An 18,446-nucleotide genomic window follows, 5' to 3' on the forward strand; every position below is an offset into this window, starting at 1 on the left:
TGTGATAACAGCTATATAATATACACTCCTATGATAACTTGCCAATAGCTTTGATTGTATTTGGTAGTACATTCAAAGAAAAGGGGACTCGGAAGTATACAAGCTATTGGTCATGACACAGTTTGATTAATATAGGCACCCAATAGCAAAAGCAGGGAAAGATATACTGTCCTGATGCTCTGTTCATTCATTGTCAGTGGCTGAAATGGACACATGAAAGTGGTGATGTGATTTGTGTCTGAAATGCACTGAACTTGTGAACTGAGAACTTGTGAATATCTTGCAAAGCCTCTTTCCACCACCATACAGAAATGAAGGTGTACAATAGTTTTTGGTTTTGAGAAACATTGTTCTGTTTTCTGTGAATCAGGGCTAGCTCCAACATAGGTTGAGCCTTGTATATTATACAAGAAAGAATCAGTGGAAGGAATACGTTAATGGATTAATTACATAATAAGTCATGGATTAGGAAAGCAGTTCCTGGCTTCTTCGTTGCATAAGTAACTTATTTAGCCCCCATTAATCACTTTATGATTTTATTTTAATACCGGACAGATGAAGTTAAAAGCATTTTTTTTGTGTGTGTGTAAAAAGCTGAAAACCTAGCAGGTCAACCACTGAGATCACCTAAAATATAGTTTCTCTTTTATTTATTTGTTTATTTATTTATTTTTCTCATGAATTTATATTAATTAACAACTTATCAAGTTATTATAGATGGTTTCTGGAGTTTAGTCTACATTGCATGCAGGGACTATTTTTTCTGTCATAATAATTGCTCTTTCAGCTGGTAATTTAGTGGGAAATAATCCAAGAGAAGAAACCACTCGCAACTCCTTGACTTACCAAATAAATATACCAGCAAAAAGATTTGCTTGATTTTCCACCATTATGTGGATATTATAGTTGGATTTCCATCATTATACTATGTGAATGAGTCCTTGAGGACTCCATACACAGTCTTGGGATTTTAGTAATAAAGACGTTTGAGAAGATGGTGGTGAAGAAAACAGTCTTTAACCTGGAAGCAGTTCTTGTCACCTACACTGCCACTGTGCCCCAACCTGAAGAATAGAAGGTACAGTCGTCCATCCTGATATACTGTGTGACACAGAACAGTACATTTTACCCACTTGTATTTGTTCTTTTATGTTCCAGTAGCTTGTGTCTAATGGAAGTATTTCTTCCAGAAAAAATAAAGTTTTGATCTGAAAACACTGAGGGACAGAAAAGCCACCACTTCTTTCAATAATATTGTTGCCAATCTTTAAATCCAGTGTTTTCTGCCCATATTAATGAACCCCTAGCAAATAACTTATTCCTATTAATATTATTATTTAATATTATTATTAATAATAATTTAATCTAAACAGATCTATGACAGACTGTGTGATTCTTTTATTTTAAAGGTAGTTCTGCTTCACAAATTATTTGCATGGCTTTTTTCCTACATTCTTATAAAAATGCTTAAAAAGCTCTTTAAAATGAATACATAACACCAAGATTCATATTATCATCTCAGTCTTGACATTAACATACTATCATCTATAATTTCCACTTTGGAAGTACGCTCTCCTCTTCTTTATAGTTATTTCCTTCAGTTGTCTCAACAACGTTTTTTCTATTCCTTTCCTTTTCCTGTTTCCCCACCTTCTCCTTTACCTCACTTTTCTGCTGAACTTCCCTTGGCCTCTCATTGTGCTTTACAATATATTTCCTCTTTTAACAGCTCAACTGAAAGAATAGAAAATTGTAATGAACAAGCATACTAATATCTGACTGGAGCATAATGTGATATTTAGAAATTATCTCATTTTAGAATTACTTTTATGTTCTCTTTCTCTTATCTATTTTACATCCATTTTAATATATTTGAAGAAGAGATTGTTTCAACAAATCTAACCTCATTTTACTGTTAGGTCTTAGAGTTGTACTCCATAATTGACTGTCAACAAGTAGATATTCTTGTCTTGAATTTTATCACATATCCCATCCATAATCCCATCCATCTGGCATTCCAACACAGTTTTTAAACTTCACTAACAGGCAATGAAAATGCTGATGACTGCTTTCTTCTTACAGATCTTCCCCTTCTCATATATCAATAAAGATAAAGATAAAATGACTGACTATTTTTAATAGATAAGAGCAATTACAGATTTAGTTCCCCTCAGTGTTATCTCTGACATCCATTTAGCTTGGGTGATAGCTGTGAAAATGAAACATTATCATCTGATGACTAAACATTCCTCTACTATCTTATTTTTACAAACTGTCACAATAGACAGGCATTAATAAAATACATTTAAATGCAGGAAGACTTGCACAGCATGTAAAAAGATGTGAGAACCATCTGAATAAATGGACATAAATGAATCTTCATAAAGAAGAGCTTGTTCTTTTTATTTTCATTTGCCCTTTCAATTGAAGCCTAGGACATTTTCCAGAAGGTTGGGGCTTGCAAGACAGCCAGAGTTAGGATTCTTGGTCATGAACAAATGTGATGGGGCAAAGCTTCCTTGCTTTAGATTAAAAATCAGATTTTGTGGAACATTCCCATGGATTAAAGTAATATTTCAATTGAGCTCAATGGTTAAGAGAGCAAAATACATGACATTTGAAGTATCAAGAAAAGTTTTTCTTGTATAAGCTTTGTAACAAGAAACAGTGATGCATAAAACATTACAGAGAAAGCTGTGTCTTAGATTATTTGGCTGAGCCCTGAGCATTTGCAAAGAGAGAAGTGGAGCAGCAAAACTCAAATTTAAAGCCCTTAGGACTCAAATTTAGCATCCTTAAGATCAAGTTGAAGAGCCTTAATTAACAATGAATAAACAGTTTAGCTGTATGGATATGAGTCATATTAAAACACCTAGAAGTCCCTTATGAATCAACCTGTCCAAGCAGATTTGTTTTACAGTTTGTGTAATTAATGATTTTACATTCTTGTTTAATTTCTGCTGACTGTGTAATCATCAAGAAGACTAGAAGGAAAATTCTGTGGTGGTATCTTGAGATGGTGGACTTCTGGGCACTGCCTCACCTAAAGTGAGGTACTGATACTTGCAACATCATCAACTAGGCATTGGAACAGGTGTCCTAGGGAGTTGGTGGAGTCACCGTCCCTGGGGTGTTCAAGGAAAGGTTGGACGTGGTACTTAGGGACATGGTTTAGTGGGTGACATTGGTAGTAGGGTGATTGTTGGACCAAATGATCTTGGAGGTCTTTTCCAACCTTAATAATTCTATGTACATAGTGTCAATGAAGAGAATAAGATCTTGGAGGATCTACAGAAGAAAATCTGGTCTGCCTAACTTAAAGATACCTTCTATATTAACTGTGCAAAGAATTTACTGCTAGAAGAATCAAAAGATCTAGAACTACATGGATTTTTCTCCATTTAAGTGCCTAAATCCCAATTTAGCTGGGATATCATAGCATAAATGTAATTTTTTTTGAGGGGGTGGTGGTGGGTTGTTTTGTTGCTGGTGTTTTAATATCAAGTTCTTAAGCTAGGCTAAGTGCTTGAACTAAAACATAGTTGAGATTTAAGAAGTAACACAGAGCTCTGCAAGATGGAGAAGAAACAATGGTTCATGTCGTCTTTATCAGTACTCTTTAAATGTTTAGATGTTTCCTGTAAACTTTCTCTGCCTTGCAAGAAGGCTGTGATTTCACCTATACAATTTGAATATAATTGTGAAAATCTGAAAGATAGTTTCTTATATCTTGGGTCATTTCCGACTATTTTTAACATACCAAATATTTGTTTCATAAAAACTTCAGATAAAGATTGAATACATTACAATCATAAAAATGTCATTTTAAACAGGTCATAGATCAAATATGCACAGATCAATATAACAGAAACCCAGTTTTTCAAATAAGTTTTTTCATTTTAACTGAACGAGTTCTATCAATTTCAGTTCTAATTAATGGACCATTGGTAATTCTAAGTTCTCTCAGATGTATTGACTGAGTTTGACAGACTGAAGTATTTGTAATATCCTATAGCAGGATTGGTCCTCCCTGTTTACTATATGGCTGCACATTAAGATAAGTAAGATACCACTTTTGTAATCTGAACGGAAAACCCATGGGAAAACCTTATCGGATGGCCAGAAATACTATCTTTATCAAACAAAGTGAAGACAATCTGAACTGAATTAGCCTGGGATGACCAAAGTCCTACTAGGCTTTGGTTTCACAGCTCCTGTAGGGTGCACATATTATTTAAGATATGAAAACTACAGTACTATTTCTGTTGGAGTACAGTCTTTGAGACCTGCTTCATAACAGGACACTAGCATTTTAGAGACTTCCACATATAAGGAAATTCAGAGAAACTCAGAAAAGAAGAATGACTTACAATGGGTTCATTGTGGATGATATTAACAAACAAATGCAACTGATTTAATATGCATCTCTAAATATTTTAACAATACTTTTTTTATCAACGTTTTTTCTCTAATTCATGTTTCACTTTCACTGTGGGGATTCCAGAAGCAAAATATTGATTACTTTGTGCAACATTTAGTCTGTGATATTTGAATCCAACCTTAGAGATCATTGTTGCATAATCATTACTCAGTTACATTTTCCATTTATTATTTTTTGCCAAATTCTTTCTCTATTAAGATCTCAGTAAAGTAGCTGCAGTACACCCTAACTTTCTAATGTACATAATGAAACACACTCAGATTAAAGGAGGAAAGCGGTCTGGAAAAGAAGCAGACAAAGATATTGCATGGCAAAACATCCATGAGAAGAGGAGAATGTTCAGGATAGGAAACACTGTTTTAGGGAATACAGCAACAGAAGAAGGATTTGGAAAAGGGAATGTCAGAAAAATTGATAAAGTGGATAAAAAAGACTGAGAAAACCTCTTTTGAAGATGTCATGGTAAATGATTGGACTAGCTGCTGCAGACCATGTAGCACAGTAGCTGTGTGTGCTTTGAGAGCAATAAGTTTCACAGATCTTAACAGTTCTCACTTTATACTGTTGCCATTTTTAAGAGGAGGTTGAGGATGAGCAGACTAAATTGTTTGCTGTAATCCTTTTAATACAATAAAAAATAATTAAAACTAAATAGACACTGGTGTCAACACCTTACCTTGGAAACTAGCTTATAGACAAGGTAGCATTTAGTATCTGTTTCCACACATATGGTGCCTTGTATGGATTGAAAAAGTCTTGTTCTTTTCACAGTGATAACCCTGAGATCTCTGAACCACCAAAAGAACTAATTGTCTAGTAATAACATTCTTAGATAGGAAGTACAAGACATTGTCAGTACGAATGAAAAAAGAAGAAAAAAATCATATTACCTGATAGTTTTGATCATGCTGAGCCCCATTTCAACGCAGCAGTGTGCATGGTCCTGGCGAGGTTCTGGGAGCCCAGACACACAGTAGTAACAGTCCCCCAGGATTTTTATTCTAAGACAATGATGTTCCTAGATGTAAATATATCAAAAGAGAAAGAAAAGATTTGCAGTTGTGTTCTTATAATTTTAAGATGAATTTGAAACTTGTTGGAAATAGTACTGAAAAGTAATGTAAGGGATGTTTCCTGTTTGCAACTAGTATGATCTTGATTTATTTTTTTCTTGAAATAAATCACCTTTACTTTTTCAGTAAAAAGGATAATAGCCATTTCTGTGTTATGTCAGGCAGAGGTGGACTTGCTGATGGTGAGAAAGGTCTCAGCAGAGTTAGACTGGAAGCTATGCCAAGGATTCAGAAATACCAGCTGAGATAATGAATAACACATTTTAGATTATATTCCTCCAGGGCATTCTTTCTGCCCCTTTTTGCACTGGAAATAAAGGAGAGAAACCTCTTTTGTCCTACTGATAATGCCTTCCCACCTGTTTTCCACTGTCGCATTCCCAACAGCTATAGGAGCTGATCAAGTATCTGCATCACAAAAATATCAAAGGTGTCTTGTCTTAGGCTTGTACTGTGGAGAAATGATATTTACTTGGCATCCAGCTGGAAATATTCTTTACCCTGGAAGCAAATATTGAGTTTTATTCCTTAAATACTTATTAACTGTATCCTTATAGACTGAAAGAACATATTGTGGTGTGATTAGATCATTATTTTAGAAGATCCTTTCCTAGTGAGTTGCCAAAACTTTTGCAGTTCCCAGACAAGCAGAACAAGTAAGCCCAAAATAAGCTGTAATCATGCCCAAAGTATTCTGCTGGCCCGGCATCCACAGGTGATAATCAATGCCGAAGAACAGGGACCATAACAATTGGAGGACACAACTGCAAGTGCATAGGGGCAGGACGTACTGCAAGTTGAGTCAGGGACGCATTTTCATGATGGGAAGATCATTGAAATGCAAGATTAACTTTCAATCAGTAAAGGCTCCAATGAGAGGACATTAAAATGAAGACCGGTCATTACTGGAAAGCAAGATAATTTCTAAATCTGAATCAGTAGAAAATAGCAAATTTTGCCTGTGGTGTATATTTCAGCTTTTTTCTTCTCTTTCTCTCCACCAACCTGTGGTGAAAGCTGCACTAATCAAAGGGGAGCAGGGATACGCTAGTCCTACTGGGGAAAAGACAACTTTAAGTAGGACACAGGAGCAAACATGAATGCTGACAATCCTCAGAAACTGAGTACTGGCCAAATGAATGGGAGTCTAAGTTATTATTCAAGATTTTGCCTAGGAAGAATAAAAATTTGTACTGAATCTCAGGCAAGTGTTTAAAAATCCAAAGTGGCAAAAAAACCCTAAACACTTACAATCTTAGGATCACAGAATAACCCAAGTTGAAAGGGATCCATAATGATCATTGAGTCTTTTATTGCCCTTCTTTGGACACTCTTTAATAGTTTTTTTATCCTTCTTATATTGTAGCACTCAAAACTGTACACAGTAGTCAGGTGAGGCCACACTTGCACATAGCATGATTTCATACCCAAATCTTTGTACCCAAATGCTTTCACCCAAAATCTTTGTACCCAAAGCTTTTGCTGAAGTCAGCTGAAGCTTAACACATACCAGTGAAGGTAAAATTTGGTCTGGTCACAGGGACAAAGTAAACTGATTCAGCCTGAAATCTCCTTAAACCATCAGTAGGAGCTGACTGTGTCTGAAGCCTTGGCTTCATCTCCAGCTACTACTATCACTGGCTCTAAGAGTGCAATATCTAGATGCCAAAGTTTCATTGAGAAATTCAAAACTAGAGTCAGGATTCTAAAATGACAAATTTCACATGTAACTCTTCTTTCCTTGTTCCTTTCTCTTCAGTCCCTCTGCAGACCCACACAAATGAGCAATGAGTATGTTCCACAGGCTTGCAACTGAAATTTCACATCCTAAAATCCACTGAAACATTATTTTTATACATTTCCCGCTCAATGGAAAGAATGAGAGATTTGACTTTACAGCAATTTCCATCTAAATTTTTGTTTGTACTATAAAACTATGAAATACTACAGCTAATCAGCTAGTAATGAGCACTCAATGACGCAACTGAGTGCATGTTAAACTGTGTTCCTCTTCAAACTTTCCTGTGTTCCCAACTTAGAAAAATGGCGAAGATATAAAGATATAATAAAACACAGATTCTGTGGTTCTTTGTCTTTGCTAATAGTGCCATTCAATGAATTCCACACTCTAATTGTCATGTGATTTTACATCAACAATGTAGAAAATGCATTTATAACATTATATTAATTTGACTGAAGTGCAGTAAAACAAAAGGCAGCACCTCAACAACATTCAGACCCACTACACATAGATTACAACTGATGATTCCATAGTATAATTAGAAATAAATGGGAAAATATTCAATTTTCAGGAAAGAAAGAAAGATATGACTCAAGTAGTACCTGTTAGTTACTACTCAAGTAGTACCATAGATTCCGTGGTACCTTCCTATCTGAAGACATGGGACTCACCTATTAAGTGAGCATCTAATTCCACAGTTAGAAAACTCAGTATGCAGCAGGAAAAATGCCTGGATTTGGATCATAATGTCTCATTTAAACTGGTTGAAGCACTGATTCTATTAAAGTCAAATGAGACCTCTGTCATGGCTATGTCTCCTCATTTACTGAAAACCAGAACAAGACAGACCACTACAAAAAGGTGTGATTTTGATAAAAATAAGAAAGAAGAATCTTAATGAACAAGACCTGCTAATGAGGGTTTGATGTATGTAAATGTGAGTGCATGTGACACAGGAAATAATTTCAGCTGCACATGAATGTGTACTTTTTTTTTTTTTTTTCCTTGATATGTCATCTCTACAGTCATTTGCCAAAGCTCAGGAAGAAGTAATTTGCAGAAGTGAGCTATCCAAACCGACATGACTATATATAGGTGTCCATATGTCAGCCAGCAGCCAAGGCTGCCATTACAGTCAAAAGGGAGACAGGCAATGCATTCAATTAAACCTATAGCGATTCAGCTCACAGCTAAAGCAGTCAGCTGGGCTTTAATTCATTTGTCTGCACATAAGCTTATGGTGCATTGGAATGACCCCTGGGTATGTGAGGCACCCACACAGCACTAACAGACATGACACAAGACATATGTCTTTCTGCATTGGTGCAAGAACCATGCAGGGTGTCTCTATTGGCAACAGAATCCACAAGGAATATTTAAATGACTCCTTGTCTTCCTAATTTGTCTTGTTAGTTGAACTGTTCTTACTGATAAATGAGTTACAGTATGGTTATATTGTCCTTACCCCTTTTATATTTCCCTTTATATTTTATATTCCCCATACTTATTTTGTAAGTAAACCATGGATTTTTATCACTGGAAATGTTTTAGTTAGTGAAAGATAGTTCAACAACTGCAAGGAAGGACAGAGGACTGATAGTATCTGCTTTGGCAGTGGAGGACTGTGTGGTCTTCTGAGATCTCCTCTGATAACTCTGTAGCTGAATCACACCTACAGTTTAGTTAGATGCTTTGCCAGTTTGGTTGAATTAGTATATTAAGGCTAGATTTGGGTAATGTGTGTCCTTTGACTAGCCCTGCAGTGATAAATACGAGATAGTTTTGTTTGTGCCTACCTGCTTTTTAGTGGTAGAAAATGATAGCAGCAGCGTTAAGGATCACCTTTCCTCACACTTTAAAGCTCACTCAAACCCAATTCCTAACAACATCTCACTGTGACATTATCAAATAGTTGTCTGTTACCATTAAATAAAAATGGATGAAAAATCTAAAAAAGTATGAAGTAACTGCAAAATGAGTAAATGACTTAAATAAGAGAAAATGGATATACAAGAATTTTGATGCAGCAGTTGTTACATGGCAGTGTTAAATTCTTATACTCCTTTTAGGCTGTCATGATCTTTTCTTTATTTTATTCTACTCCCCTTCACCTTCTCACGAGTAATTTCAGAAGTTCTCCTTGGGCATGTACATGACAGATGATATTGTACAGACATTCACACCAGTATCCATCATCTTGCACCGTTCCCCAAAATCAGTCAGTAGTGCTATTTGCTGATGGTATCAATTAATTTCAAAGCATGTCACAAATAGATGCTTTTTTCCTCCTTATTTGTAGCCTCTCATTTGATAAAAGTTAAAAATTAAGGGGCCTGATTCTGCCAAGATCATTTGAAATCAGTAGAATTTTTGCCTGGGGATGTTGAACAGGCTCAAACACTCAGATATAAGTAATAGTAATTTTAGATGGATTCAGAGGTAATTGATAAGATTTTTTTTTTTTTCAAAATCAACTTAATTCAGTGCAAAAGAAAATATGCAGCTCTTTCATAGATAACTACCTAATGCATTTGAATGATTTATGTTTAAGCTTATTAAATACACCCTTAGTGACTGGAAAGGGAACAAAGTAAACTGTCATAAAGTGGAACTGAAGAATGAGTTACTCAAATATCAAGTTACTGAACAAAGCTGACAGAAACTTCATTAATATTTCTTGTTTCCTTCAGCTAAATTTTGGGGGGGGGGGGGGGGGGGGGGGGGGGGGGGGGGGGGGGGGGGGGGGGGGGGGGGGGGGGGGGGGGGGGGGGGGGGGGGGGGGGGGGGGGGGGGGGGGGGGGGGGGGGGGGGAGTGTTTTGTATGTTACACCACATTTTTAAATCTGCCTGTGGTGAATTAATCACTTCACCTACTTTTCAAGGGAATAGGCTACTTAACAGCCCATAAGAAAATCCACATTACCAATTTTTCTAATTTCAAGATAAAATTTGAACACTGTGGTTGAGAAATTATTGAGGCTGAACTGTAGAACAAAGAGATTATACATGTATATCTTTTAAAAGTGACAGAGAAGGAGGAAGCAGGGACTTGGCCTTTGTATGCAACAGCTCAACTCCTGAAATGTTTGCCAAAGGTACAGGATACCTAGATAAAAGGCCTTTCTCAGCATGAATGGGGCCTAGTCCAAAGCTCTTAATCAGCAGGCTGGTTTGAGAGGGCTCGAGAAAGAAGTCCATCCAGGTTTCTCTTATTGCAGCTCTGCCACTTTTGAAAACAGAGCTAGGACCTTGACAAAGCCAGATGGAAGGAAATTCTCTAGTCTGGTGATTCAGGCAGAAAGGAGGATCAGGTTTTGGGTCATGGCTGCCAGGACTGTTTCTATTTTTTTTATATAAGTGAAGGAAAATACATGACAATGCACCATCTTGTATCCTCCGACTACACCAGGGAATACTTAAATATTTTTACACTGGACACCAGTTTAACAGATCACGTAAGGAATGACTTCTTTTGGAGACTAACCTATGGCTGGGTGGTTAGGAATTCTGTAGGCTGACAGAAAATATGGTTTTGGGGTCTCTTGTTCCATGGAAGGAACTAAAGAACATTCCTGCATGAGTTTTCTGATATATTATATCTATGCATCTGTCCCTTGCCGTGCTGTGGAAGAAATGGCTGTGACTTCTGTATTTGGTGAGCAACCACTCTTCCTAACCCGTGTTGATTAGTAGGTGGTGCCATGACTGTTTTTAAGTACAGACACTCCTGTTACAACGATTCAAAGTGTGTTTCTTTCCTGCAAAGGCAGAGCCCACTGAATCTCATGAGGCAATGGGCATAAACTGGAACACAGGATGTTCAGTCTGAACATCAGGAAGCAATTCTTTACTATGTGAGTGATTGAGTGCTTGAACGGGCTGCCCAGAGAGGTTGTGGAGTGTCTGTCCTTGGAGATCTTCAAAAGCTGCTTGGACATGGTCCTGGGCAATCATCTCTAGGTGTCCTTCCTTAAGCAGGGGGATTGGACCAGATGATCTCCAGAGGTTCCTTCCAAACTCAACCATTCTGGGATTCTATGCAGTTCCGCATGGAAATGAGCATAGCCTGTGCCTCTTAGGAATTTCTAAGACTGCAGATGCATAAAGGGCAAGGTGGACATATCTCGATAGTACACTTGTAAATCCAGAATTTTATCCAAATCTCAATTTAGTCAACAAAGTTTTGTGTTTTTTTTTTGGTTTGGACTTAAGTGATTCTATTCCTAAAATTTCAACCACTTCCACAGTGATTTATTTCTTTAATCAGTCATTTTCATCTGACTTTTTCATAAACACCTGTAGATTAATTATGGGGACAAGCATTTCTAAAACTATCTTATGGACTACTGCTTTATTGGCTGCCTAGAACCTTTGATGATTCACTGGACTCTTTAGCATCTGAAATACTATAACTTTAGTAATAAGATTGTTTAGTAGTGTTGTTTATTCACTGGTATTAGACAATTAATTATTGACATTGGTGAGGAGGGAAAAAACCTTAAGTACTGCAAAAAGAATATTCACTTCTCCCTGTTACTATAAAATTGTATAATGTCCTTATAACTAATTAAATATCAAATATGTATGCTCACAATCCAGTTAACTTTGTTTCTTAATACAGTACCCGAAACATATAAGAATGGAGAGTCACACCTTTTTTACTGCTCCATACGTTTAAACAGACAGTTTTGTTTAGGAACTCTAGGGAGTTCTGAGAGTTACATGCTTGAAGATCATTTCACAAAAGAACAAAGCACTGCTACCTCAGAAGTAAAATGTGTCAAGGAAAAGTAAAACACTGCAACAAGTGTCTTTATTGAGGAGACAAAGGAGCCTTTAATGCCCTCCACTCTTCCCTCTTTGTGGTGAGGTCATGTACAGGGGTTATGCGATGCATTCTTGGCTGAAGATCTCACTAGTTAGATGGGTTTCCAGCCCTGGAAACTCTATTCACAAGCAAGACCAATAATTCCCTTGTGGTGAACTTTTTAGCAGGTTTCTGAAATCTCCCAGACAGAATTCAACCAGTGTTACAGAAAAAAGACCACCTCTCTTAGAAAAAAAAGGTAATCAATTCTTAAACACGTGTAAGTAACTTGTGATTCACATTACATAACTCTCCCACTAACACTAGGCTACTGACTTAAAGAGAAAAAAAGCTCATTAAACTGTGAATCTTCCACTTAGCATCTACAGCTCCTCTAAGTAAGAGGCATGGATATTCTGGTTTATCAAACGAAAGCTGATGAAATTGCGAAGAAATGAAGTGTCTTACAGGTTAATCAGTAAATTCTTATATGAAATATTAATTTTAGTCTTTTGTGTAAAGATTTCTGTTTCAGCATCAATGCTTCGTTTTAAGGATGGGTCTAATTTCAAATATGACTGTGTGTTTATCTAGCAGCATGTGCATGTGTCTAAATTAAAATGTTGTGTCTTGATTTTACCTTTACATCTTAATGACATTGGACTACATCTCAGCTGCTATTGTGACAAAACTTACAAAAGTGTCCTCTCTTTAGGGTTTTACTCTTTCCTCTGCCATATCTGAAACCGAATCTACTCATAGTGTAGATACATTAATAAATATGACAAACTATTTAAATCATAGTGTTTGCTGACATCTAGCACTGCATAGAAGCAGAGGAAAAAAAAAATGTCAGAAATAAGTATTGTTTCATAAAAGCTGGATATTTTTTAGGCTTAAAGTATCTTGCTGAATGTCAACTTATTTCCATTCTCTCATCAGAATTTCTGCCTAAGGAAAACATTAATATTAATTAAGTTTCTGTTTAGACCTCACAGTAGATGGATATACAGAGAAACCTTTTCTTCATCTCTGTTTTATGCCAACTTGTTTTTCTTCTTTTCCAACTGCCTCTTTCATCTTTAATAACTACAAATCTTTCACAAATATCATAGAGCAATTAGAAGGGGGAAGTAGCTGTATATAACACAACATTACATTTCTTTCTTCTAAGAATATTGAACTGAGTTCTAATTTTGATTTAAAGTGTTCTGTGGTAATGATACAGATATTATGGAATTGTTATTAATTATATTCATAAGCATATGTCATACTACGTGATGCAACCAGCTGAAGATTTCAAAAAAAAAAAAAAAAAAAAAAAAAAAAAAAAGACCTCGCATTGCTTCTGCATTGCAGAAGGAAAACAAAGGCTGAATAAGAGAAACAAGAAACTAAGCTAAACTACGTTGCTCAGTAAGCTGTGAAATAGTGTCTTTTTTAATAATATATGATTTATATAAAATATATAGCAGGTCAAACAATCCGTTATATGAGATTATAGAATATGATTTTTATTTGGAAGTAATAAAGATTTGTAAGGATTTTCCTCAAAATCCAAAGAAACTTCCTCAAGCTTTCTGCAATTGACCTCTTTGCTTTGATGGTAATTCTAAGCAAAACAAGAGTTTGAGTAACAGTGGCTATTAAGGGTTATGATGACTCTACTTAAGCTGATTAAGAACTATTTAAGTGAAAGACCTGAAATCTAAGTGCTAATGTATAATCTTCATTAGGGGAAGATCCTTCAAATGAGTTTTTGAAAGGATCTCTTTCCAAAAGGGCTGTCAAAGATTTATAGAGAAGTATGAAACCATTGCTAATAATATTTGCAGGAGAAATAAGACTGGTGAAATAATCAAGCACCATGCAGGTATATGTGTTATAACAAGACAGCACGACCTTAAAAAATAAAAGAATAATTTTCAGTAAAATACTGTGGTCACGGTATATCCAGAAACTTGTGATCTTTGGACAATGATCAAGGAAAGAGAGAATAGGGAGAAGGTGATGATCTGTGTGGAAGCTGGTCCAGGAAAATGGCTTTCAGTGCTGGTACCTATGCTTTAAAAGAGATTCTGAAAAAAAAATAATGGCAAACCCAGAAAAACAGCTACAAGAATCATTTGAAGGAATAAATTTTACAGAGGAAAGAAAGACTCACAATGAGCTTGGTCTGTTTCTTTTTTCAAAAAAGAAACCTGAAACGTGACTTGATCAAAGGACACAGATGTATTCCTGGAGAAAATCAGAGGCTACAAGATGGCTCTTTTGTCTAGGAAAAGTAGGCCGTAGCAAGAATCAATGGATGTAATTCGGATCCGGAAAAATCAAATGAGAAGCCAGGCATACCGAATTAGCAGCGAGAGTGTTAAGACAATGGAATAGATTCCCAAGACACATGAGAATTTCTCTATCTTCTGGGACCATCAGATGAAAAAACAGGGATTATTTTTTTTTTCTGAGAGAAACACCTCTGACAGGTTTGAAAGATTCATATAACATCAACAGAGCAAAATTTAGGTTCATGTAAATCACATGTACTTAAAATTCATGTCACAGATCAGTCCATGTCCACTTCCAAAATTTTCCAAAGGCATATGTTAAGCCCACTGCAAGATTTAGGCACCTATATTTTAGGCAGACAACCCATTCATGAGTGTCCAGAACCCTGAGTAAGACATCTTGATTTTCCATACAGTGCAGAGCTCCACATTTAGGACACAAAGGCCAAAAGCCATGCAGAGCTGTGTCAGATTTTCTGTTCCTCTCTGGAGTTGTTAGGAATCTCTATTTTCAGGACACCAGACAGGTACTGTGACAACCAGAGAAACCACAACCAAGGAACATAACCAAAAGCCTTTATTTTATTTTTATTATTATTTTTTTAAATAAATCTAATTAGTAATGGTTAGATCACTTTAACCACTGTTGCCAAATCCATTTAGCTTCCACACTAATTCTTCCCTGTGTCTTCTGCCCCTTAGAGGATTGCTCTAAACAATCGGATTAGTCAACTAAAAGACATGTAGGAGAGAAAATCAAATTCACAGATCGGGAGAGAAAGTGCAAGGACTAGACCTTCACTGGCTACAGTAGCAGATTAGTTAGCCAACTCACATGTTGACACCTAAAGATAGTGGCAACAAAACCAGCCTTTGACCAAATAAACTTTAAAAGAAAGAAAAGAAAATACAGGCCTAGCAAAGTTGAGCATGGGTTATAGTGTGCTTGTATTTCTGTGCTTTGCACTTAGCTTTTTTCTATTATGTAGTACGAATTAAGTAGCAACTGATTTGTCTAACATAACAAATTCCATTACTCTGTTTAATTAATTTCATTGTAGAGTAAGATAGAATTCAACCAAAAGGCTGTAAAACCTGCTAGCAACTAACCTTTTCAATGACTGTGATGGCCGATTATGCATGATTTAAATGAATTGGTCTTCTAACCTTCTTTAGTTTTAAGAAGAAAAGTCAAAATAAAGATAAGGTCTTAAAAAAATATAAAATCCAGGAAGGACCAGAACTACAAAACTTCTGTAGAAACTGTGGTAGACAATTTCCAGAATTACAAAAGCCCAAAGCTCTGATAACTAACTATCTGAGCTTTCACTTGCTATGATTTTTGATAGAATTTGTCAGTGTCTTCCAACCTCAGTAGCTGTATAAAGTTCCAGTGGGAAAAATCTGAATGGTGGTTATAGTATCTTCCCCAAGGTCCCCAAATACAGAGTTGACTCCATGCCCCTTTGCAAATAAGCTGTGCTTAACTCACATGTGCTAGTCGATCAAATCTGGCAAAGAGTTCATTCAGCATTCGAACCAATTCCTGGGCCGACAGAGTCGTGGAGAGGTTGGTGAATCCTTTAACATCTGCAAAAAGAATGCTAAAAAACAAAAAAAAAAAAAAGGAGAAGAGATATTAATAATGCAGTTTATTTCCTTTGGTAACTCCATGTGATAAATTACAATCTGGTGCATTGTATGTGTTCTGTGTGCTCTGTGTTTATTCAGTGTCTATTAGAGGTGTGTTCTGAGAAGATAATTACTGAGAAATAAATTACAAGTAAGGAAATATTTTGAAATCATTCTACTTTTGCTCTACACTTTTGGAGATTCTGGAGTATCAAATAAAAATATTAAAAGGACTACGGAAATACCACCAAGAATGAAAAAGGTTTATGTAATTTTGGGCTTTCAGAATATTCAGAAAGGCAGAGCTGAGACTTAATAAGCACTATTGTCCCCATTTATCTGTGAGAAGACTGTGGCATAGTGAACCCATAGCATAGAAGGCCATATAAACACAGAGACTTGTCACCCAGCTGTCTGTTAATAGTTTCTTTGTGAGTGGGTTTATATATCTTTATATATGGGGGTTTTTACAGTGTCTTTGATTTCAAAGATTTCATTTTTTTTATAGTGATCTTCAGGCTTTGCACAGCTATGTACCATACAAGACTCAGTTGGATGAGGATAAAGTAAAAGGCTCACAGTCTGGGTGGGATTTTTATTTGTGAAAAAAAAAAAAAAAAAAAAAGTAAATTACCAAACTACCCAAAGAGGAATGAGTATTAATAATAGCCTAGATAGTGATAAAAATACAACTTTCAAATGACCAATTTCTCCAGTTTTCATTATCAAAACAGCAAGAGAAACATAATGGGACACTAAATTTAAGGGTTGATAACCCATTGGTTCATGTAGTATTGTGTGCTCAACATTTAGGGAAAAATACTGAGAAACTGAAAAGATCTTGTCTGTGGCAGCATGCATAGGAACAGACCAGCATTTGTGCTCTAAATTATGTTTAGAGTTTTTATCCTTAACTAAAACTCTTTTCCATTCATATAGAAGGTCCATCTTCTCTCTGTTTTGATTCCTCTACAGCAACACTTACTGAGAATGAAAAAGGGTAATGAAAGATATGTTAATTTAGTGCAAAGCAAACCTTTTGTAAAGGTCCTTGAGACCTTCCACTAGATTTAATGAAAGAGTATGTATGAGGTACTGCAAAACCTCAGAAGCAGCAGATAATCTATTTACTCTTCCATAGAAGTTCAACATTGCATTTATTGAACTGTTCCAGACAAAGTTATATTTGTATTTCATCAAAAGGCAAAGTATATGCTTTTCTAGCTAATCACACCCCATCATATCCAAGGACGCATATTTTCACTTCCTTCAGTGATGGCAGTTCAATCACTTGCCCATGTGTTTTGGGACAAATTTATGGCAAATGTTATGGACTTATCTAAATATCCTGTTTGTGAGGGATCACATTTAATTCAAAGATTCTGTAAAATTATAGAATGGAAGCGGATCATCCTGATGTAAATGTACAGCAAGTACTTATTAAGTGAGTAGCAGCTCTGGGATTACTATTACCACTAAACCTAAGTTTAGGATAGGCAAAATTTAATAGGGGGGATAATGGTATTAGGAAAGTGATAATAAGAAGGACTGAATGAAAATATTTACTAATCAGAGTAGACACATGACATGTCTGCATGTCTGAGAGGGTCTTACAGTCTTCTCATTTCTCAGTCCATAGGGTCAATAGGAAGGTTGTGACAGAGTCTGTGTCCACATGCAGGCACAGCTTCACATTCGTTGTAACCCTGAGCACACAACTAAAGTGAAAAAAGTAAAATAAAATACACAAATGATACAGCTCTAAAGGTTCAGTTCAAACAGGTCTCACTAGGGCAAAAGCATCCAGCCATCCTGATGAGTAAGAGAAGGCACCTAAGTGTTTATCTGCTCAGCTATTATGTAGAAGTCCATTAATTTTCTAATTTATTAATGGATAAAACAATGTAAGAAGAACTCTCAAACAGGAGACATTTAGCAGCAGCTAAGACCTTAAATATTAGAGAGGCTCCACCACTCACCTGACATTCTCATAGCGATGAATGTAGATCTTATGAAACTGGTGTTGCAAATGTTCATCTTCCACATTGGTCATATCATTTATCATTTCCAGAACTACAAACCGTGGTAAGACAGAAAGCACCAGCCGTTCCTAAAAAAAAAGAGGAAACCCAAATGTTAGGCCCATTAGTATCATACTGAATTAATACTTCACAGGAACTGTTTGAGCTCTGTGTTATTAGAATAGCTAGGTAATTGGCAATTTCGGATGTGATTCTCCCTTCTAAAAATTTGTGATAATTCACATTAATAACCTGAGTCTAGAACAAGGACCCTTCCCACAAATTCTTTCCTTGAATGTTTTAAGCTTACCTGTAGATTATTTAAGTATCCATTCTAGTCATTATGTCCATTACAAGCTTCTCAGTGAACATTAGTTACAGACATATCAAGCACTGCATTTTAGCAGTGGTAGCTTGATTAACAGGACATTTGAATGTCCTCCAAA

General features: G+C 36.1%; 1 protein-coding gene across 2 annotated transcripts in view; it reads right to left on the minus strand.

Moving 5' to 3' along the window:
* Nucleotides 1-18,446, minus strand: part of ADCY8 (adenylate cyclase 8) — a 127,980-nt gene that overhangs the window by 60,183 nt on the left and 49,351 nt on the right. For both annotated transcript variants that reach the window (XM_040547186.1, XM_040547185.1), the window contains exons 3-5: nt 17,959-18,089; nt 15,840-15,951; nt 5,332-5,459 (exon numbers count right to left, since the gene is read on the minus strand). In XM_040547186.1, the coding sequence (XP_040403120.1) occupies nt 5,332-5,459; nt 15,840-15,951; nt 17,959-18,089 (371 nt within the window). The remainder of the gene's footprint in view (nt 1-5,331; nt 5,460-15,839; nt 15,952-17,958; nt 18,090-18,446) is intronic.

Source organism: Cygnus olor, chromosome 2, assembly GCF_009769625.2.
Source record: "Cygnus olor isolate bCygOlo1 chromosome 2, bCygOlo1.pri.v2, whole genome shotgun sequence".
Lineage (NCBI taxonomy): Eukaryota > Metazoa > Chordata > Aves > Anseriformes > Anatidae > Cygnus > Cygnus olor.